At 64.0% G+C, this 20,589-nt stretch overlaps 1 protein-coding gene and 2 long non-coding RNA genes across 12 annotated transcripts; 1 reads left to right on the top strand and 2 right to left on the bottom strand.

The window, feature by feature from the left end:
- The first annotated feature begins 93 nt into the window (after window positions 1-93).
- FMNL1 (formin like 1) lies at window positions 94-19,473 on the top strand. Of its 6 annotated transcripts, none has more exons than XM_072919196.1 (28): window positions 94-258; window positions 5,422-5,505; window positions 5,758-5,841; window positions 5,930-6,003; window positions 6,524-6,607; window positions 6,733-6,858; window positions 7,596-7,721; window positions 7,939-8,047; window positions 9,620-9,696; window positions 9,783-9,876; window positions 10,194-10,268; window positions 10,891-11,001; window positions 11,075-11,224; window positions 11,316-11,417; window positions 11,510-11,747; window positions 11,942-12,247; window positions 12,348-12,469; window positions 12,853-13,055; window positions 14,145-14,379; window positions 14,467-14,535; window positions 14,636-14,716; window positions 16,082-16,211; window positions 16,299-16,462; window positions 16,684-16,785; window positions 17,026-17,118; window positions 17,270-17,393; window positions 17,635-17,722; window positions 18,236-19,473. In XM_072919196.1, exons 1-28 carry the CDS (start codon window positions 94-96, stop codon window positions 18,354-18,356), a joined length of 3,537 nt encoding a protein of 1,178 aa, XP_072775297.1. In that variant the 3' UTR covers window positions 18,357-19,473. The 6 variants fall into 6 exon arrangements, with proteins under 6 accessions (XP_072775297.1, XP_072775299.1, XP_072775300.1 ...); XM_072919198.1 differs by having other exon boundaries at window positions 17,635-17,726; XM_072919199.1 differs by lacking the exon at window positions 7,596-7,721.
- LOC116806664 (uncharacterized) lies at window positions 252-11,245 on the bottom strand. 5 transcript variants are annotated; one of them, XR_012052126.1, is made up of 4 exons: window positions 11,126-11,245; window positions 2,638-2,779; window positions 1,490-1,695; window positions 252-1,183 (listed from the first exon to the last, which is right to left on the bottom strand). It is a non-coding gene; the product is annotated as an uncharacterized lncRNA (long non-coding RNA). The 5 variants fall into 5 exon arrangements; XR_012052123.1 differs by lacking the exon at window positions 252-1,183 and having other exon boundaries at window positions 1,297-1,695; XR_012052124.1 differs by lacking the exons at window positions 252-1,183; window positions 11,126-11,245 and adding an exon at window positions 10,996-11,118 and having other exon boundaries at window positions 1,297-1,695.
- Window positions 7,211-9,901, bottom strand: LOC140680740 (uncharacterized). Its single transcript, XR_012052129.1, has 3 exons — window positions 9,769-9,901; window positions 7,923-8,040; window positions 7,211-7,344 (listed from the first exon to the last, which is right to left on the bottom strand). It is a non-coding gene; the product is annotated as an uncharacterized lncRNA (long non-coding RNA).
- Window positions 19,474-20,589: the final 1,116 nt, after the last annotated feature.

Here is a 20,589-nt window from a genome sequence, read left to right as displayed (position 1 = left end):
GTCCCGCCCGCACAAGTTGCAAACGGCGGCGAGAGCGGCGGCGGGGACGGGCGAGGACGAAGCGCCGCTCGGTGCCGGGGCCGCAGCCCCGCCATGGGCAACGCGGCCGGGGGGCTGGAGGGGGGCGCGGCCCCGCGGGAGCCCCGCGACCACCGCCCGCAGCCCGGGGCCGCCCCCGCCGCCGCCGGCCCGGTGCCGCCCCCCCGGCAGCCCATGCCCGGTGCCGCCGAGCTGGAGGAGCGCTTCGGCCGCGTCCTGGTGAGCGGGGTCCGCCGGGAGGGACCGGACCTACCGGGGGGGCTGGGGGGGTTTCTACCATCCCTACCGGCATCGTTATCATCGTTGTAATGATCGTGTGTTACTATTCCGTCCTTCTGTTAATGATTTATTATTTAATTGATGTTCTTGTCACTAATGGTGACTGCCCCGCTCTCAGCTCACGCTCAGCCTGCCCCGGGATGACCCCCAGCCGCTCCCCTCTCACCTTGCGGGGGATCCATCCCCCAAATTCCCGGGGTGACCCCGAGTCCCGGAGCCCGGGCGGGCTCCGCCATGGCGGGATCGGCGGCAGGGCCGGAGCGCGCCGCAAGCAGCCGGGGCTGCGGATGGCGATGCTTCACTCACCTCCTCTTCCTCCTCTTCCTCCTCTTCCTCCTCTTCCTCCTCCCCGGCAGCGCTGCCGGCCTCCCGCCGGTGGATGGATGCAGCTCCCGGAGCCCTCGGAGCTCCGTCCTTGAGCGGGGCGGGCCGGCCGTGACCTTCTCCGGGCAGCGCCGGGTCCCACCACCCGCTCCAGCCCCTACCCATGCCCTCCCCAGAAATGCTGCGAGAAGAAATGATCGCTGCTTTAATCCCCTGGCGGAGATGGAGCCGTTTCACCGATCCCATGCCGTGATACCGGCACCCCGGGATCCGCTCTGTTGGACCCGCCGGGATCTGCTCGGCCCCGAGCACGAATTCCTTGGGAGTTTTTTCTCTGGTGGAGTTGATGGGATTCTCTGAGGGGCGCTGCTTGGCGGGACCCCCGGGACTGCCGCGGGACACGCGGGTGGCGGGTGGGGTGGCGATGCTCTGGTGGCTCCGCTGTCACAGCAGCGGGGCAGGAACAGACTCGGGGTGTTTCCGCTGTGAGGCCCCAGGAAGCTGCACTTTCAGCCGGGCTGGGCCCAGCAGGTTGGAAATCCTAAACCAAAAAATGATCAGAAAAGGGGAAAGCGCTGCTCCAGGCACTCAGCACCACCCTGTCTGCCTTCATCCCGAGGGAAAGCCCTTTTCCAGGAGAAGGGGCACCCAGGGGGCTGGACACGTCCCGACGGGAAGCGGGTGTCTTGTGAAAGCGGCTGTCCCAATTCTGCTTCCTCCTTTCACAGTCCCTTCCCCATTCTTGTGGCTGTGGGGGCAGCAGAATCCCGGGGGGATGGGGACAGGGGGTCCCTCTGCCCTCACCCACCACAAACACATTCCCTGGCTCTGGCTTCAACTTTTCTACCTCCTGAGCTCAGTGATGGAGCAGGTGGTGATGAGCTGGGAATCTCCTGGTGGGACAGGATCCAGACCTCACACGTTGCCGTGGTTGCAGTGATGCCATGAGAGCTCAGTGCAAATCAGTTTTGGGCTGGACATCCCAAATTGGGAGAGCTGCCGGTGCAAAGCCTTGGCAGAAAAGCCCAGGGAAGAGCCATGGGGATCCAATTGCTGCCAGGAAGGGGATACACCCATTTGGTGCCAAGAAATGGGAATTTAGTTTCCCAAAACTTCTCAAAAATTGGCTTCTTCCCAGCTGGGGCACTGTGGCAGATGCTGCTTTGGCAGAGCAATGGAAGGGTTGTCCCGTGCCAAGTAGTTTGGGATATGACAAGGTGGATTTTGGGATGGAGCAGAGGAAGAGCACCTTTGCTGCTGGGATAGGGATGCTCACATACCCTGCTTGAAGCAATCAGGATTCTCCCCCCTTTGCATGTCAAGGAGCATTAATTGGGACCATATAAATGGAATTGTGAGCTGAGGGGTGGTGGAGTCAAAATCAAACAGTGGCTGGCTGGGACGGGGGCGGCTCCAGCCGGGAGCTTTGCCTGGTGGGGGCTTTGCAGCCTCTTCTCAACCAGGAAACAGAGCTGGTCCTCATCTTCCTGCTGGATCCATCTCCAGCACGGTGGCCAGGGCTGGCTGGGGGATGCGGGGCTGCACCAGGGTGTCCCCAAGGGGGACCTGTGTCCTGGGTGGGAAATTGCCTGTGAGCCACCAGCTGCTGGGTCAGGGCCTGGGGAGTGTCCTGGTGCAGGAGCTGTGCTGCTGGATCCAGCCCTGGGCGAGCCAGGTCCAACCCAGCCCAGCCCAGTCCATCCCAGCCCAGCCCAGCCCAGCCCAGCCCAGCCCAGCCCAGCCCAGTCCAACCCAGCCCAGCCCAGCCCAGCCCAGCCCAGCCCAGTCCAACCCAGTCCAACCCAGTCCAACCCAGCCCAGCCCAGCCCAGCCCAACCCAGTCCAGTCCATCCCAGCCCAGCCCAGCCCAGCCCAGCCCAGCCCAGCCCAGCCCAGCCCAGCCCAGCCCAGTCCAGTCCAACCCAGTCCAACCCAGCCCAGTCCAGCCCAGCCCATCCTGGGGACTGTGTCTCCTCCTGCACCGGCTGTCCCCACCTGGCACTGGCGGGGTTTGGGTCTGGCTGGATCCCCGATGGGATGAACTGGTCCTGGCAGTGCCCCCAGCCCAGTTTGCTGCATGAGGGAGGTCAGGGAGCCCTGGGTGGGCCTGGTGCTGCTCTGTGCCTCACACTGAGCCCTGGGAAGAGGCAGGAGAACGCGTCCCGTGGGAGTCGGGGTCACTGGAGGGACACCGTGGGACAGCTGGCACTTCAGGACTGGGCATGTCCCAAACCACCTCAGGGGTGCTCTGTGGCCATGAGGGATGGAGCACCCCAGGAGTGGCACTGTTGGTCACTGGGCAGTGTTGGCCCTTCCTGCAGCTGGGGAGAGCCCCTGAGCCCCATCTGGGGCAGTTCCCTGCCCTGTCCCCTTCCCTGGGGCAGGATTTTGTGCCCGGTGCTGGGCAGGATTTGTGCCCACGTGCTGCCACGGCTTTCCAGGCAAGAGCTTGCACATCCCCCGTGCCCCAGAAACGGCACTGCCAGGGTTCAGCCCGGTTCACGCTCATCCTGCCGGGCTTTGTGGCACAAACACCTCCCCGGGGGATGCTGGAACGTTCTGTGCCAGCTTTGGTGCAGAGCTCGGCTCAGCCCGGCTCCGCTCGGCGCTGCCCGCTCACGTGTGGAGCACAAAGAGGTGTCTGACACCCAAAATAACCCCATCCCTGCCAGCCATGACAGCAAAAGGTTGTTTTGTACCAGAAAATGATGTTGGTGCTGCTTCACCTCGCCTGGCTCAGCCCACAGCTGAGGTGCCAGGCGTGGCTGGGATGGCCCTGCAGGCTCTGTGGCACTTTGTGGCACAGCAGGGTTTTTGGGGACGTTTGGTGGCACCTGCTCAGTGATGTGGTGGGCTGTGAGGTGCTGGGGAGCCCCGGGCAGGGCGGGATGAGGGAGCTGGGGACAAGTGGCTGTGGCTCCTCCATCCTTGTCCCCAAAGGAGGAAAAGGAGGGGAGGACCAAGTCCTTCCCCTGGCTCCTGTGGGTGCTTGGCTGCTGCCACATTATCCGCCCAGCCCCACATCACCCACTGTGCCCCACACCTCCCCCTCCCCGGCAGGAAACCAGAACCGGTTTCTCTGCGCTGCCTCAGCGGAGCCGCTTCCTCCCCGGCACCACCAGCCCACCCGGGACGGGACACAGCCACCACCCACTTTGTACCCAACCTGTGCCACATCCTGCCCGCAAGGGAGGGGCTGTGGGGCTGGGGCAGAGCCACCTCCGCGGGGACACCCTGCCCCACCCTCGTGCTGGGTCCTGCTTGGTCCACGTGTGATGGCTTCAAGCTGGTCCGTGTGGCAGCTGCCACCATGCCCTCCCTGCCCAGGGCACCCAAGGGTGTCCCACAGAGTGCCACGGGTGTGGCTGAGCCCTGGGTGGGTGTCTGGGTGCGTGGTCCCTCTTGGCACAGCGCTGTCCCTTGGTCTGATCCTCATCCACCCCAAGGATGGCAGCTCGGGAGCAGCAGTGGTGACAGCCAGGTGCTGCTGTCACCTTGCCCATCCCAGAACCCAGCCAGCAGCTCCAGTGGCTTCACAGCGAGGCCATTTCTGTCCCTGCAGCCTGGCTGTCCCCCTGCCCAGCTCTTGGTGCCAGCCCAACCCAGCTCCTCCCCACCCACTGCTCCTGGGTTTGGCTTCTTGTGCAAGCAGCTTGACAGGTCCTCCCTGGAGGAGGTGGAGAGGTTTCTGTTCCTGCCCACCTCAGTGGGACCTCTCCCCTTGGGCCTGCTCTTCTGTGGGCAACCAAAGCCCTGGGAGATGCCTTCCTGCAAGGATGTGGTTGTTCCAGCATGGCATGCACCCCACGTTCCCATCCTCCTCCTCAGGGAACCCCAAGACTGAGATTTAGGGGTGGCCTGGGGCTGTGCATTGCTCCACATGTCATCGTGCCAGCCTGCAGGTGCTCTGCATCAACAAAAATTGAGTCTTTCAGCAAAAAAATCACCTGTGAGCCGAGCTGAGCTGCACCTGGCCCAGGCCAGGGTGGGTGTCCCATGAAGGTCACCCCGTGGTGTCCCCAGCAGAGCAGCCCAGGGACAGGAGCTGTGTCTCCCTCTTGGCGGGGGCGGTTTCGGCAGCGCCGGTGCCGAGAGCGGAAACCACGTCACGTCCTGTGGGGGCTGGGGCTGTGCCATGGTGGCCAGGAGGGACGTGCCAGGCCCTGACATCATTGTCTCTCAACCAACACTGGTTTCCCCAGACGGGCTTGTCACGCACCTGTGGAGGGGGGGACTCAGGGGTGACCCCTCAAGCACAGCTCAGGCTCCTGGGTCCCTCAGTTGTGTCACCAGTGGTGTCCCCATCCCTCACCCCAGGACTGTGCTGGCTGAGGCTGGGCACAAGGTACACCCATGACATGGGGGGATGTGTCCAGTTCTTCCTCCTGTCCCCCACCAACACTCGCTGCCCACCCCTCCCCTCAGGTGGGGACATCACTGGTGGGTCCATGGGATGCTGACATCCTGGGAACAGTGGTGTTCCCAACCTCCCAGGGCTGTCCCCATCATCCCACCAGTGTCCCCATCCTGAGAATGCTGCTTTCACTTTTCCACCACGATCCCATCCTCCCACCCCTGTTCCCATTGTTCCATCCCCATTGTCCCACTAGTGTCCCCATCTTCTCACTGGAATCTTCGTGTCCCACCAGTGTCCCCATCCTCCCACTGGTCCCCATCTGCCCCTGCTGAGCAAGGACCCCCATGCTGGCTGAGCAGGGGGTGCTGCATCCCAGGGGTGTTTTTGGGGTGACCCCCAGCGCTGACACTCTTCCCCCACAGAATTCCATGAACCTGCCCCCGGACAAGATGAAGCTGCTTAACCAGTACGACAACGAGAAGAAGTGGGAGCTGATCTGTGACCAGGTGAGGTCCAGGCTCGCCGCGTCCCCAGTGCTGTCCCTGTCCCCAGGTGCCACTTGTGGCATGGTTTGGGCATCAGTCTGTCTGTAGCAAGCGCTGACATCCATCTCGTTACTGACACAGCACCTCATTAACCTCATTAAGCATTGATGCAGTTGGGGTGGGGACAGGGACGCTGTGGCTGCTGTGGGGACAGTGGCATGTCCCCGTGCCACAGCAGCTGGCCCGGTTTCAGCCTCTCTCTGGCGCTCCTAGGAGCGTTTCCAGGTGAAGAACCCTCCGTCCGCCTACATCCAGAAGCTGAGGAGCTACTTGGACACAGGGGGTGTCAGCAGGAAGGTGAGGGGTCCCTGTTGCACCCCGGTCCCCTGGTCCCCATGCCAGGCTGGGCACAGGGACAGTGCCAATGGCTGTCCCCATCCCACAGTTCAAGAGGCGAGTGCAGGAGTCGACGCAGGTGCTCCGGGAGCTGGAGATCTCCCTGAGGACCAACTACATCGGGTAAGGGCGGGGGTGGCATTGTCACCCAGCCACTGCCACTGCCTCTGGGAGGGGATGGACGTGCTGCTGGCTCTGGCTGGAGGGTGACAGCAGGATGTGGAGCCTCATCCTGCCCCCTTAGGAGGGCTCTGATGGGAGGCTGGGGGTGCTGAGGCAACTGGGGGGGCTGGGGGGTCTGAACCCCGTTACGTCTCTCTGGTGCTGTCCTGACGCCTTGTGGGGTGGTGGGTGCCCACAGTCCCCAGGGCCAGGCTGTCCTGTCCTGGTAGAGGTGGCAACAGTGGCAGTGGTGGCAGTGGTGACAGGAGAGCCCCTGGGCTGTGTCCCCCATAAATCAGGTTCACCGTGGCACTCACCTGGCCTCAGAGGAATGCCAGCCCATGGTGCCACCTCATGTCCCCAGCATGTTCCACCCTTGCTGGGGAACTCTGAGCAGGGGGTGGCTCTGCTGAGTGTCTGGGCACAGGGGGAGAGAGGATGTGGGGGTTGGCAGAGCCCACTAACCCTCTGCACCCTCCAGCTGGGTCCAGGAGTTCCTCAACGAGGAGAACAAGGGGCTGGATGTGCTGCTGGAGTACCTCGCCTTTGCCCAGTGCTCTGTCGCGTACGTCCCCAGCGGGTCCCCTGTCCCCAGGGCTGGGGCTAAGCAGAACATCCCCGACATCCCTGAGGGTACCCCGTACTGGGGTGCCACATCTCACCCGTCCCCATGTCCCCACGGGCCACCAGGTACGACATGGAGAGCGCAGAGAGCAGCCCCGGCTCCGACAAGGGCAAGGAGCGGTCGCTGGAGGATCTGAACAAAAGCTCGTCTCCCACGCAGGGCTCCTCCAAGGCGCGGCCCCTCACTGTGAGGTAACTGTGCCACCGTCCCCGCTGTCCCCTGTCCTTGTCCCCTGTCCCTGTGCCGTGTCCCGCTCTCGCCTCGCTGCACCCCGGCCGCACCGCGCTTGGAGAGGGGCTTGGCAGGGGGACTCAGGCCCGCTCCTAGAAATGGGCACCCATCGCTGCTGGGAGGGTGGGGACAAAGCCACATCCCCCGTGTGTCCCCAGGCACCGCGACCGTGCTGGGGTCAAACCCCAGGAACAGAAAAAAATTGGGCGTGTTGGAGATTTTGGGGCAGCAAATCGCAGCCCCCCGATTTAAAGCCGGGCAGAGGGACGGGCCTGTGTCCCCCCAAGCCGGTCCTGGTGGCTGGTGGCTCTCGCTTGGTGCCCCCTCTAACCCCGCTCTTCTCTTGCACGCTGCCGGGGACGCGCTGACGGTAGGTGACGGGGCACTGGCGGGATGGGGACACCCCACGGGACCCCGCTGTTGGTCACCGGTACCGGGGACAGGACCTGCGGGGCATCCCCGGTGGGCGGGGGGTCCCAGGGACACCCCACCGCGGTCACCCCACGAGCTGTAACGCGGCACCCCGGGGCCCGCGGGGGTCCCTCGCCGCCTGCCAGCAGCTCTGGAGGAGCCGGGGTGTCCCTCCCAGCCCCAGGGACAGGTCAGGAGGGACGTGGCACCCGCAGGGGGTCCCATCCCTTGTCCCCGGGTGTCCCCGTTTCTCCCTCCTGTCCTGCAGGCTCTAACGCGCCTCCAGCTGCTGCCTCTCGAACCAGCACATCCACACCCTCCTCCGCCACCTTCACCCCAGCGTCCCCTGCGGTGCCCCGGGCAGCGATGGGGACGGTGCCCCCAGGTCACCCGGCAGCTCCTGCCCGCCCCGGTGAGCCTCCGAGACCACCCGTGTGGCCCCAAACCCCCCCAGCCCACATCACCCCCCAGCCCCAGGGCTTCTAGATGGGTTCATCCCGTGGGGTGCAGCCGCCCGGTGCCCCGGTGTCCCCCCGGTGTCCCCCGCTGCCGCCCCTTGCGCTGTCCCGTCCCCGCTTGGCGCTGTCCCCGCGGCTCCCCGGGCCCCGCTCACCGCTCTCCCCGCCCAGGCTGAGCTCCTCGCACGGCAGGAAGGCGCTGCGCAACTCGCGGCTCGTCAGCCAGAAGGACGATGTCCATGTGTGCATCATGTGCCTCCGCGCCATCATGAACTACCAGGTGCGAGTGGGCGGCATCGGGGATCCGCCTGGGGCTCCCCAAGATCCGCCCGGGGCTCCCCAGATCCTCCTGGGACTCCCCGGGATCCTCCTGGGGCTCCCCCAGATCCGCCCGGAGCTCCCCCGGATCCGCCCGGGGCTCCCCCGGATCCGCCCGGGGCTCCCCCGGATCCGCCCGGGGCTCCCCCGGATCCGCCCGGGGCTCCCCCAGATCCGCCTGGGGCTCCCCCAGATCCGCCTGGGGCTCCCCCAGATCCGCCCGGGGCTCCCCAAGATCCGCCTGGGGCTCCCGGGATCCGCCCGGGGCTCCCCCAGATCCGCCCGGGGCTCCCCCAGATCCGCCCGGGGCTCCCCGGGATCCGCCCGGGGCTCCCCCAGATCCGCCCGGGGCTCCCCAAGATCCGCCCGGGGCTCCCCCAGATCCACCTGGGGCTCCCCCAGATCTGCCCGGGGCTCCCCCAGATCGGCCCGGGGCTCCCCCAGATCCGCCCGGGGCTCCCGGGATCCGCCTGAGGCTCCCTGGGATCCTCCTGGGGCTCCCCCAGATCCGCCCGGGGCTCCCCCAGATCTGCCTGGGGCTCCCCCGGATCTGCCTGGGGCTCCCCGGGATCCTCCTGGGGCTCCCGGGATCCGCCTGGGGCTCCCCGGGATCCTCCTGGGGCTCCCCCAGATCCTCCTGGGGCTCCCCAAAATCCGCCTGGGGCTCCCCGGATCCGCCCGGGGCTCCCCCAGATCCGCCCGGGGCTCCCCCAGATCCGCCTGGGGCTCCCCCAGATCCGCCTGGGGCTCCCCGGGATCGCCTGGGGCTCCCCAAGATCCGCCCGGGGCTCCCCGGATCCGCCTGGGGCTCCCCGGATCCGCCTGGGGCTCCCCGGATCCGCCTGGGGCTCCCCGGGGTCCACCTGGGGCTCCCCAGATCCGCCTGGGGCTCCCCGGGATCCGCCTGGGGCTCCCCAAGATCCGCCCGGGGCTCCCCAGGATCCGCCCGGGGCTCCCCCAGATCTGCCCGGGGCTCCCTGGGATCGGCCTGGGGCTCCCCAAGATCCGCCCGGGGCTCCCCGGGGTCCACCTGGGACTCCCCCAGATCCACCTGGGGCTCCCCCAGATCCTCCTGGGGCTCCCCCGGATCCTCCCGGGGCTCCCCGTGATCCTCCTGGGGCTCCCCCAGATCCGCCCAGGGCTCCCCCGTATCCGCCCGGGGCTCCCCGGGATCTGCCTGGGGCTCCCCCAGATTCGCCTGGGGCTCCCCCAGATCCGCCTGGGGCTCCCCCAGATCCGCCTGGGGCTCCCCAAGATCTGCCCGGAGCTCCCTGGGATCTGCCCGGGGCTCCCCCAGATCCGCCTGGGGCTCCCCTAGATCCGACTGGGGCTCCCCCAGACCCGCCCGGGGCTCCCCGGGGTCCCCCCGTCCTCGGTGGCAGCGCCGGGGTGGACCTGGCTCTGCATCCCCTGGCTCTGAGATGTCCTTGCTCAACCTCCTGCCTGGTGGGGACGTGGCATGGGGGTGTCCCACCGTCCTTGAGTGTCTCCAGGGGGACACACGACCCCATGAATGCTCCTTTCCCCTCCCCAGTCTGGCTTCAGCCTGGTGATGAACCACCCAGCCTGTGTCAACGAGATCACCCTGAGCCTCAACAACAAGAGCGCCAGGTAGGAGCTGCTCTGCCCCCCGTTGTCCCTTGTCACCCCCATCCCCTCACCCGCCCCCCAGCCCCCTCACACCTCTGTCTCTGCAGGACCAAGGCTCTGGTGCTGGAGCTGCTGGCCGCTGTCTGCCTGGTCCGAGGTGGCCACGACATCATCCTGGCTGCCTTTGACAACTTCAAGGAGGTGAGTCCCCAGCAGGGACACCCGGTCCCCACATGAACATCTGTGCCCCAGCTGGGTTTGTGCCTCGGTTTCCCTGGGTGTGGCAGAGCCCTGCACCACCCTCAAATCTCTGGCTCGCTTGGGGATGTTCCAGTCACTGGGCTTGATGTCCCCATGCCACCATGTGTCCCCAGGGCCATGTCCCAGCTGGGCTGGGTGCCTGGCAGCACCAGTCAGGGTTGGGATAGTGTCACCAATAGATACCTGCTGTCCTGTCACCCTCCTGGGTGTCCCCTGGCCATGTCCTCCCTGGCCTTCAGCCCCCTGTTCCCCCCCAGGTCTGCGGGGAGAAGAACCGCTTTGAGAAGCTGATGGAGTATTTCCGAAATGAGGACACCAACATTGACTTCATGGTGAGTGGCTGCTGGGGCCCGTGCTCTGCTGTCCCCAGGGCGTCATGTCACCAAGGCTGCTGCCGTGTCCCCAGGCCATTATGCCCCATGAACTCCTTAGCCACCACACTGTCCCTATGGCATCGTGTCCCAAGGGATGCTGAACCACAAAACTCTCCCCCAGGCCACCATGTCCTCAGGGGCTGCTGAGCCACCGTGCTGTCCTGGGGGTGGCATGTCCTAAGGGCTGTTCTGCTGTCCCCAAGTCTTCTAAGCCACCAAAGTGTCCCCAGGCCATCACATCCCAAGGCATGCTGAGCCACCAAAGTGTCCCCAGGCCATCACGTCCCAAGGCCACCGTGCTGTCCTGGGGGTGGCATGTCCCAAGGGCTGTTCTGCTGTCCCCAAGTCTTCTAAGCCACTATACTGTGCCTATGGCATCCTGTCCCCAAGGGCTTCTAAGCCACCAAAGTGTCCCCAGGCCATCACGTCCCAAGGCCACCGTGCTGTCCCCAAGCTACCATGTCCCCAGGACTGTGTAAACCCCCATGCACTTCCCAGGGGCACCATGACCCCGAGGGCCACCAACCCCCCATGCAGCCCCACGAGCCACCGTGGCCCGTGCTGAGCCGTGTCCGCACAGGTGGCCTGCATGCAGTTCATCAACATCGTGGTGCACTCGGTGGAGAACATGAACTTCCGCGTGTTCCTGCAGTACGAGTTCACCCACCTGGGGCTGGACCAGTACCTGGAGGTGGGTGATCCCGAGGGTGGGGGTGCCAGGGGTGCTGCTGGCACCCACGGTGACGCCGGCTGTCCCTGGGCAGAGTCTGCGCCTCACGGAGAGTGACAAGCTGCAGGTGCAGATCCAAGCCTACCTGGACAACGTCTTCGACGTGGGGGCCATGCTGGAGGACTCGGAGACCAAGACGGCGGTGCTGGAGCACATGGAGGAGCTGCAGGAGCACGTCAGCCAGGTGGGCCGTGGGCGCGTGGGCAGAGCCGCTGACGCAAACCCCGAGGGAGGGATGAGGACGGGGCTGAGCGGCGGCGCCTCGTCCCCCACAGCTGACAGAGAAGCTGCAGAATGCGGAGAACGACTCCATGGCCAAGATAGCGGAGCTGGAGAAGCAGCTGAGCCAGGCGCGGCGGGAGCTGGAGGCGCTGCGGGTGAGCTCTGGGGGAAGGCTGGGGCTCAGGGAAAGGGCTCCCAGGGGTGCAGAGGGACACCAGTGACCCGCTGGTGGTTGTCACCCGTCCAGGAGCAGCTGAGCCCCCCGCGGCCGCCCAGCCCGCCGTCCCCCCAGCCCCAGGAGTGCTACCGGCTGGCGCTGGAGCGGCGGCTGGCGGAGCTGGAGGAGAAGGGGCTGGTGCAGATACTGCGTGGGCCCGACGGAGACGTCGCCATCGAAATTGTCCCCGTTGTCATAGAAACCCCCGCAAGCCCCGTGGCTTCTGGAGAGGCCACTGCCACCACCGACACCACCGCCACCTGCACAGGTAGCGTGGGTGCGAGGGGATGTCCCCTTCCCGGTGCCAGGGAGGGGTGGCAGCGAGTCTCCGGGCACAGAAACTGAGGCGGGGGCGTGGGGATGTGCCCGGGGACTCAGGGTAATGCGGTGGCAGAGGGAGGGTGGCGGTGGCACCGTGCCCTGCTGTGTCACCGTCTCACCCACATCTTCTTTCCCTTGCAGATGCTCCGGCTCTGGCTCCAGCCCCACCTCCCCCACCAGCGCCTGCTGCCCCCCCGCCCCCACCCCCTCCACCCCCCCCACCTCTGCCGGGGGCTGAGCCCATCCCTCCCCCACCCCCCGCCCCCCCTCTGCCCGCAGGCACTGCCCCCCCCCCAGCTCCCCCCCTCCCGGGTGCCCCAGTGCCACCACCCCCCCCACCGCTCCCGGGGGGGCCGGGGGGCTCCGTGCCTCCCCCACCCCCACCCCCACCCCTCGGTGGGGAGCCCCCAGCCGGGCCGGGTGCGCCCCCCAATGCCAATGGTGCAGGTGAGTGTGGCCCAGGGATGTTCTCCAGGAGGGGTTTGGGGCACCCTGGGGTGGGTTTGGGGCACCCTGTGACATGCCCCCCCTCGCTGTGACCCCGCAGTGAAGGTGAAGAAGCCGATCCAGACCAAGTTCCGCATGCCCGTCTTCAACTGGGTGGCCCTGAAGCCGAGTCAGATCGACGGCACCGTCTTCACCGAGCTCAACGATGAGAAGGTGCTGCAGGTGAGCACAGGGACAGGGCCCGGGCACAGGGGGCCTGAGGTGGCCATGCTGAGGTGGCCTCGTGCCCACCCTGCGCCCGCCCGCGGTGCCCAGGGCTGCAGGAGGAGCTGGAGGTCGGGAGAAGTCCTTAGCACCATGGAGAGGGACACGGGGTCAGGCGTGCCTCTCCTCTCCTTGTCCCTTTGCTCCATGCGCACCTTCTTCCTCATCTCCATCCTCTGCTCCCCTCACGCCGTCCTTACCCCTCCCTGTCCCTGTACTTGTCCCCTGTTCCATCCTCATCCCCCCTTGCTCCTCACCCTAATCCCGCTCCTCTGGCCCCGTCCTCACCCCAATGTCCAGCGCCACCTCCCTGCCGTGTCCACAGCCCTGTGTCCCCACAGGAGCTGGACATGAGTGACTTTGAGGAGCAGTTCAAGACCAAGGCGCAGGGCCCCGCCCTGGACATCAGCGCCCTGAAGGCCAAGGCCACGCAGAAGGCGCCCAGCAAGGTGACCCTCATGGAGTCCAACCGGGCCAAGAACTTGGCCATCACCCTGCGCAAGGCTGGCCGCAGCATCCAGGACATCTGCACGGCCATCGAGACGTGAGTGCTCCCCCGGGCTGGGCAAGGGGGGATAAGGTCAGGCACAGCCCAGCAGGAGCGAGGGGTGGGATGGTGGAGGATGTGATGGGACGCAGGGATTGGTATGGGGAGAGATGGAGGGATGGGAGGGTCAGATACGGGGAGATGGAGGGATGGAAGGATCAGATATAGGGAGATGGAGGGATGGAAGGATCAGATATGGGGAGATGGAGGGATGGAAGGATCAAATATGGGGAGATGGAGGGATGGAAGGATCAGATACAGGGAGATGGAGGGATGGAAGGATCAGATGTGGAGAGGTGGAGGGATGGAAGGATCAGATACAGGGAGATGGAGGGATGGAAGGATCAGATATGGGGAGATGGAGGGATGGAAGGATCAGATATGGGGAGATGGAGGGATGGAAGGATCAGATACGGGGAGATGGAGGGATGGAAGGATCAGATACGGGGAGATGGAGGGATGAAGGGATCAGATATGGGGAGATGGAGGGATGGAAGGATCAGATACAGGGAGATGGAGGGATGGAAGGATCAGATATGGGGAGATGGAGGGATGAAGGGATCAGACGTGGAGAGGTGGAGGGATGGAAGGATCAGATACAGGGAGATGGAGGGATGGAAGGATCAGATATGGGGAGATGGAGGGATGGAAGGATCAGATATGGGGAGATGGAGGGATGGAAGGATCAGACGTGGAGAGGTGGAGGGATGAAGGGATCAGATATGAGAGACAGGGTGGAGGGATCAGATGGGGCAGGTGTAAGGGTGCAGGCACCAGCTGTGGGGATGGACAGATGTGGGGATGAGATCTGAGACAAAGGGCTGTGGGGGCCACACACAGACAGACAGACGGGTGCAGAGACCAGCTGTGGGGATGGAGGGATGCAGGAACCAGATATGAAAAAAGGGATGTGGGGACCAAAGACAGAGAGATGGAGGGATCCACATGGAGAGAGAGGTCCAGATACAGAAAGATGGGCTGGTGCAGGAACCCTCTGTGGGGGATGGAGGGATGACGGAACCAGCCAAGGGTGACAGGGGGACCTGCAGCAGGGCTGACAGTGGCAGGGGTGTCCCCTCCCCGCAGGTACGAGCAGCAAGCCCTGAGCCTGGACTTCCTGGAGCTGCTGCTGCGCTTCCTGCCCACCGAGTACGAGCGGAGCCTGATCGGGAAGTTCGAGCGGGAGCAGCGGCCGCCGGAGGAGCTCTCGGAGGAGGATCAGTTCATGATCCGCTTCAGCAAGATCCCGCGGCTGGCCGAGCGCATGAACGTCATGATCTTCCTGGGCAGCTTTGGTGACACGGCCCAGCTGCTGATGCCGGTGTGCACCGGGGACGGGCGGGTCGGGGCGGCTCCAGAGGTGACACTCACACCCTTCCCTCCTTCCCTCCCTCCTTCCCTCCCACAGCAACTCAACGCCATCATCGCCGCCTCCATGTCCCTCAAGTCCTCCAGCAAACTGCGCCACATCCTGGAGGTGAGGGTTTGGTGGGAGGTGGCCCCGTGGGCGCACACAGGGTGTCTGTGGGCACTGGGCCCTCCTGGCCCTGTGTCCCCAAGCCGTGGTGTCCCCACAGATTGTGCTGGCCTTCGGGAACTACATGAACAGCAGCAAGCGTGGGGCTGCCTACGGCTTCCGGCTGCAGAGCCTTGATGCGGTAGGGTCGCTGTGGGGGTGATGGGGCACTGCCAATGCCAGGGACCAGCCCTGGGGACACAGGGGCACAAGGACCAGCTGCAGAGATGGAAGGACACAGGAACCTGCTGTGGGGATAGAGGGCTGCAAGGACCAGCAGTAGGGATGGAGGGACATGAGGTTTAGATGTGGGGACTGAAGGATGAAGACACCGTCTGTTGGGATGGAGAAGGCGAGGGGAGAAGGCAAAGGGATGGAGATACACAGGAATGGGGTCAGAAGGATGGAGACCTGATATGGAGAGGTTAGAGGATTCAAGGATCTTGATGGAGGAAGATGGGAACCAGCTGTGGGGATGGAGGAAGGTCACACATGGGAATGTAGGGATGAAGAACCAGCTGCAGGGACAGAGCGATGCAGACCCAGACATGGAGATGGAGAAAGATGGGAATCAGCCATGGGAATGGAGGGATGCAGATCCAGCTGGGGTATGGAGGGATGCAGACCTGGCTGGGGGATGGAGGGATGCAGATCCAGCTGGGGTATGGAGGGATGCAGACCTGGCTGGGGGATGGAGGGATGCAGATCCAGCTGGGGGATGGAGGGATGCAGATCCAGCTGAGGGATGGAGGGATGCAGACCTGGCTGGGGGATGGAGGGATGCAGACCTGGCTGGGGGATGGAGGGATGCAGACCTGGCTGAGGGATGGAGGGATGCAGATCCAGCTGTGGGAGTGGAGGGATGCAGATCCAGCTGTGGGAGTGGAGGGATGCAGATCCAGCTGGGGGAGTGGAGGGATGCAGACCTGGCTGAGGGATGGAGGGATGCAGACCTGGCTGAGGGATGAAGGGATGCAGACCTGGCTGAGGGATGGAGGGATGCAGATCCAGCTGGGGGATGGAGGGATGCAGATCCAGCTGGGGGAGTGGAGGGATGCAGACCTGGCTGGGCGATGGAGGGATGCAGACCTGGCTGAGGGATGGAGGGATGCAGACCTGGCTGGGGGATGGAGGGATGCAGACCTGGCTGAGGGATGGAGGGATGCAGACCTGGCTGGGGGATGGAGGGATGCAGACCTGGCTGGGGGATGGAGGGATGCAGACCTGGCTGAGGGATGGAGGGATGCAGACCTGGCTGGGGGATGGAGGGATGCAGATCCAGCTGAGGGATGGAGGGATGCAGACCTGGCTGAGGGATGGAGGGATGCAGACCTGGCTGAGGGATGGAGGGATGCAGACCTGGCTGGGGGATGGAGGGATGCAGATCCAGCTGGGGGATGGAGGGATGGATCAGGCCCAGCCACACGGACAAAGGGGCACCAGAGGCAGCCCTGAGCAGGGTGAGGGGTGGTGGCTGCAGGTCAGGGCTGACTCTGCCCTGCCCCAGCTCCTGGAGATGAAGTCGACAGACCGCAAGCAGACGCTGCTGCACTACCTGGTGCGGGTGATCATGGAGAAGTACCCGGAGCTCACCGGCTTCCACACCGAGCTGCACTTCCTTGACAAGGCAGGCACAGGTAGTGCCCACGGGCCCTGGGCTGGGGGTTGAAGCAGCCCCTGGCACCCCGAGCCTGCCCTGACCCTGCACTTCTCACCTCCTGCAGTGTCCCTGGACGGTGTCCTGCAAGACGTGCGGAGCCTGCAGCAGGGCATGGAGCTGACCCGCAGGGAGTTCATGAGGCAGGACGACAGCCCCGTGCTCAAGGACTTCCTCAAGGTCAACTCGGAGGTGATGGAGAAGCTGCAGGCTGACAGCAAAACTGCCAAGGTGGGTGCTGGGGTGGGGTGGGGTCATGGGGGCAGTCCCCTGCATGGGGACACCCTCTGCTCACACCTCTGCCCCATGGGAGAGGCTCCTGCTTGGGGCGTGGCTCCAGTGGGACAGGCAGGAGGGAACCAGGCAGGATGGGGAGGTGGGAGAGGCTGGAAGGAGGTGGTGGGTGATGGGCACCACTGCCCAGCCCCCAGATCAGGTGTCTCTGCCCACAGGAAGCATATGAGTCAGCTGTGGAGTATTTTGGGGAGAACCCCAAGACCAGTCCCCCCACCACCTTCTTCCCCATGTTCCTGCGCTTCATCAAAGCCTACAAGGTAGGAGGGGGCATGGGGTCCTCTGTTTCTGAGGGCTGGGAGGAGATTTGGGGCACCTGACTCCACGTTGGAGCAATCAGCAGAAGTCACAGGCAAGGCTGGGGCTCAGGAATGCCCCTGGGATGGTCAGAGATTTTGGAACTGAGTTGGGGTGAGCTGGGGGCTGTGATGTGAAGAAGGAAGGAGGCTGCAGTCCTGGATTCCCCTGGCTCAGCACATCCTTCCTGCCCCTCTCCCAAGAAAGCAGAGCAGGACATCGAGCTGTGGAAGAAACAAGAGGCTGCAGCCAAAGAGGCGGAATCCGGCTCCCCTGGCAGCGAGCAGCAGCCTGAGGTGAAGGTGCCCCCATGTCCGTGTCCTGGGTGGGCTGAGTGGTGGGGAAGGACTAAACAGGTCCTGGGGAGGGAGAGCTGGGTGGGAGGTGAAGGTACCCCATCTCCTGTGGGCTGTGATCACAGCACTCAAGCGCCCTGTCCCCTCGCAGCTGCCTGCCCAGAAGGCCAGGAGGCAGCAGATGGACATGATTGCTGAGCTGAAGAAGAAGCAGATGGTGAAGGAGCCGCTCATCTACGAAGGCAAAGATGGGGCCATTGAGGATATAATTTCAGGTGAGCAGCCAGGTATCCCCACATCACAGACCCGGTGCTGGGGGCTGCAGGGGCTGTCACAGGAGCTGGGCGGTCACCAAGACCTGCCACGGGGACCAAACCTACCTGCAAGCGCCTTCACATCCCACATGGCAAAGCTACTGAGTGCTCCCTCCCCTGGCTCATATCTCTTCCTCCTCTTCTGCGTCTTCCTCCTCTCTCCTCCTGCTCCTCCTCGCTGTCTCTGGATCGCTCTGCTCAGCTCTCAAAACTGTCCCTTTCACTGCCCGGACGGGCAAACGCTCGTCCCGGCTCTTCTGCGACGTGAGCTTCAACGAGGAGAGTCCTCTGTAGGTAACGTGGGGCAGCGGGGCCGGCGCAGGCGGGCGGGGGCTGCCGGGTTCCCCCCAGCCCCGGGGGCACCGGGATCAGCCCCCCATGGGTGCTGGGCTCCCCGAGCCGGCGGTCGGGGTCCCACGGGCTGATTTCTTCGTGGCTGCTGCTCCTCCCGTCCCTTGGCTCCTCCTGGGTGTCCTCCCAAGCAGAGAGACAGGACAGGGGCAAGGGTTTTAAATGAGCACAGCAGAGTTTTAGGTTGAAGGTTCAGAAAAAATCTCATTCCTGTGAGGGTGAACCCTGGCGCAGGGTGCCCAGAGCAGCTGTGGCTGCCCCTGGACCCCTGGAATATCCAAGGCCAGGTTGGACAGGGCTTGCAGCAGCCTGGGGGAGTGGAAGGTGGCTGTGCCATGGCATGGGTGGCACAGGGTGGGCTTTGGGGTCCCTCCATCACAAACCATGATGGGTGCGGGCCATGCCGGGGGGGCAGTGAAGCTCACCCGGCTCCTGCTCTTCCCCCGGGGCAGATCTGCGGAACAACCCGTACCGGCGGGGGGACAAGGCCCGCGGCAGCGCCAAGAAACGCGCGGCGGGGCAGAGCCTGCAGGCGACACCGGACATCGCGCTGTGACGGGGTCCAGCGGGTGATGGACCATCCTCCGGACGCGGATGGCACCGCGGGGTGTCAGTCCCTCAGCCCGGGGCTCGGCGGGGCGGGGGGACAGTGCCCGCTCCGAGCTGCTCCAGCACCCCGGCGCTTGCTTGGCCATGTCCCTGCGCTCCTTTCCCCAGGCTGGCAGGGCTGGGGGCCCTCCTGGCTACGGACAAAAAGGGTCCCAGCTTGTCCTAGAAGGAACAGAGGGGCTGTCCCATCCCTACCCCACGCCAGCCCTGTGTCCCAGCTCAGCTTGCTGGTGCCTTTGCTGCCGCTGCGGGAGGGGAGGAGGTGTCAGCCAGGCACAAAAATCCCCGCACATCTCCCCCGCACATCTCCCCCGGCCCGCAGAGCCCCCCGAGAGCCGCAGAGCCAGCCAGGAGCTGCCGCAGAGCTGCCACCTCCCGGAGCCAGGGGCTGGCAGCGGTGCTATTTTACATGGTTTTATAAGTCTTCCTTCGAATTTCTCCGTGCTGCGGCAGCAGGGATTGGAACACCCCCACACAGGGTGTCCCCGAGGCTGTGGCGAGCAGCGCTGGGCTGCGACAATCAGCAGCAGGGACAATTCCTGCGAGGTGGTGGCACCTCCGCGTCCCCAGCATCCAGCTGCACTGCCGGGGCTGGCACCTCTGGGATACACGGGACTGTCAGCCCCGCGGGCTCCCCGTTTTCTTGGGTGGGACAGCCCCCAGCCCCGCGATCCCAAAGGCTGCCAAAGGGGTCCCTGCCCAGAGCCCCAGAGCCTCTCGGTACCGGACTGGACCCTCCCCTGCCCCGCTGCTGCCGAGTAACCCCGAGCTGAACCTCCCGCTGCATTTACTCCATCCAAACCCCGCTGGTCCCCACGCCAGGGCGCTCCTCCTGTCCCTCCTCCCGTCCTTCCTCCCTCCTCCCAGCTTTAGCCACAGCAGCCGCTGCTTTCTGCTGTATTTAAGCCGCTTCAGCGCCGGCTCCGTGTCCGGGGAGGGATGGGAAATGAATGTGTAACTTATAAATGCCTTTAAGCCAGAAATGTAAACCATTAACTGCTCATTTGTATACATTATTTTTATATACTGAAGGCCTGTTTAATCTAAAGCAGAGCTGGAAATAAAATGCCTCAGAGGATAACGGAGTTGTCTGGGAGAAGGGTTTGCATGGGGGGGTGATGCTGTCATGAAGGGAGGGAGGGAGAAAAGGAAGGAAAGATGGAGTGAGGGAAGGATGGAGGGAGGAAGGGGGGAAGATGAAAGGAGGGATGGAAAAAAGGAGGGAGTGGCTGTGGCTGCCCCATCCCTGGAAATGTCCAAGGCCAGGTTGGACGGGGCTTGGCGCACCCTGGGATAGTGGGAGGTGAGAGGATGGAACGAGATCATCTTTAGGGTCCCTTCCAACACAATCCGGTCTGGAATTCTAGCAACAAACCACCCACCATGCTTTTTGAGGACAACAGCTCTAATTACTATATAACAGAGTTTAATCAGACCAGGCTCCTCTTCCTGGAAAATGTCTTGTTCAGCATCACCATCTTGTTCTCTGGGACAGCGCATCAAACCACCAGCAACGACAACAAACAAAATCTTTTTTTTTTTTTTTTTTTTTTTTTTAGCTTTATTTTTTTCCCTGTGAAAATGCAGGTCAAAAACATTAACTTCAAGAAATCACAGTTTTATAAAGTGTCATTCATTCCATACAAGCTCCTTGTTCCAGCACCTTCCCCCACTGCCCATCCCAAAGACATCCTCAGCTCCACCTCGCCTCACCAACAGTGATTTTTCCAGACTTCCGGAAGGAGCTGCTCGACAAGAGCCATCTGTGTTTATCCCTCCTACTTGTCCTCCCCACCCTGAGCTGGGGTTCTGTCCTAACATTCGTTATGAAACCTGACAGTTCCACCCGAATTTGAACAAGGATAATGCAAATCTTTCTGACTTTCTGCTGTCAGTATTGCCTTCATCTGGAAGTCGGGTTGTTTGTGCCTGTCACAGCAAAGTGACAAGCCAAGGGAAGAGGAAACTGTCCTGGCAGTAGGAGAGAGGCAGGGAGAGCTCAGGCTGGCTGGCAGCACAGCCTGGAGCTTGTCCCAGTGGAGAACCCCAGCTCAGGGACTGGGAAAGCACCAGTGGTTTGTGGAGCTGCCGAGGTGTCTGTCCCCAGGCAGGGACTGTGGCAGCACATCCCACCCTGGGAGAGGTGACACGGCCAGGCTTTGTGGGCTGGGAACCTGCAGCCTCACTTGGGCACTTG

Source organism: Taeniopygia guttata, chromosome 27, assembly GCF_048771995.1.
Source record: "Taeniopygia guttata chromosome 27, bTaeGut7.mat, whole genome shotgun sequence".
In the NCBI taxonomy this organism is placed as follows: Eukaryota; Metazoa; Chordata; class Aves; order Passeriformes; family Estrildidae; genus Taeniopygia; species Taeniopygia guttata.
Note: the sequence above shows the minus strand (reverse complement) of the source record. Positions and strands in the feature narration are given on the sequence as shown.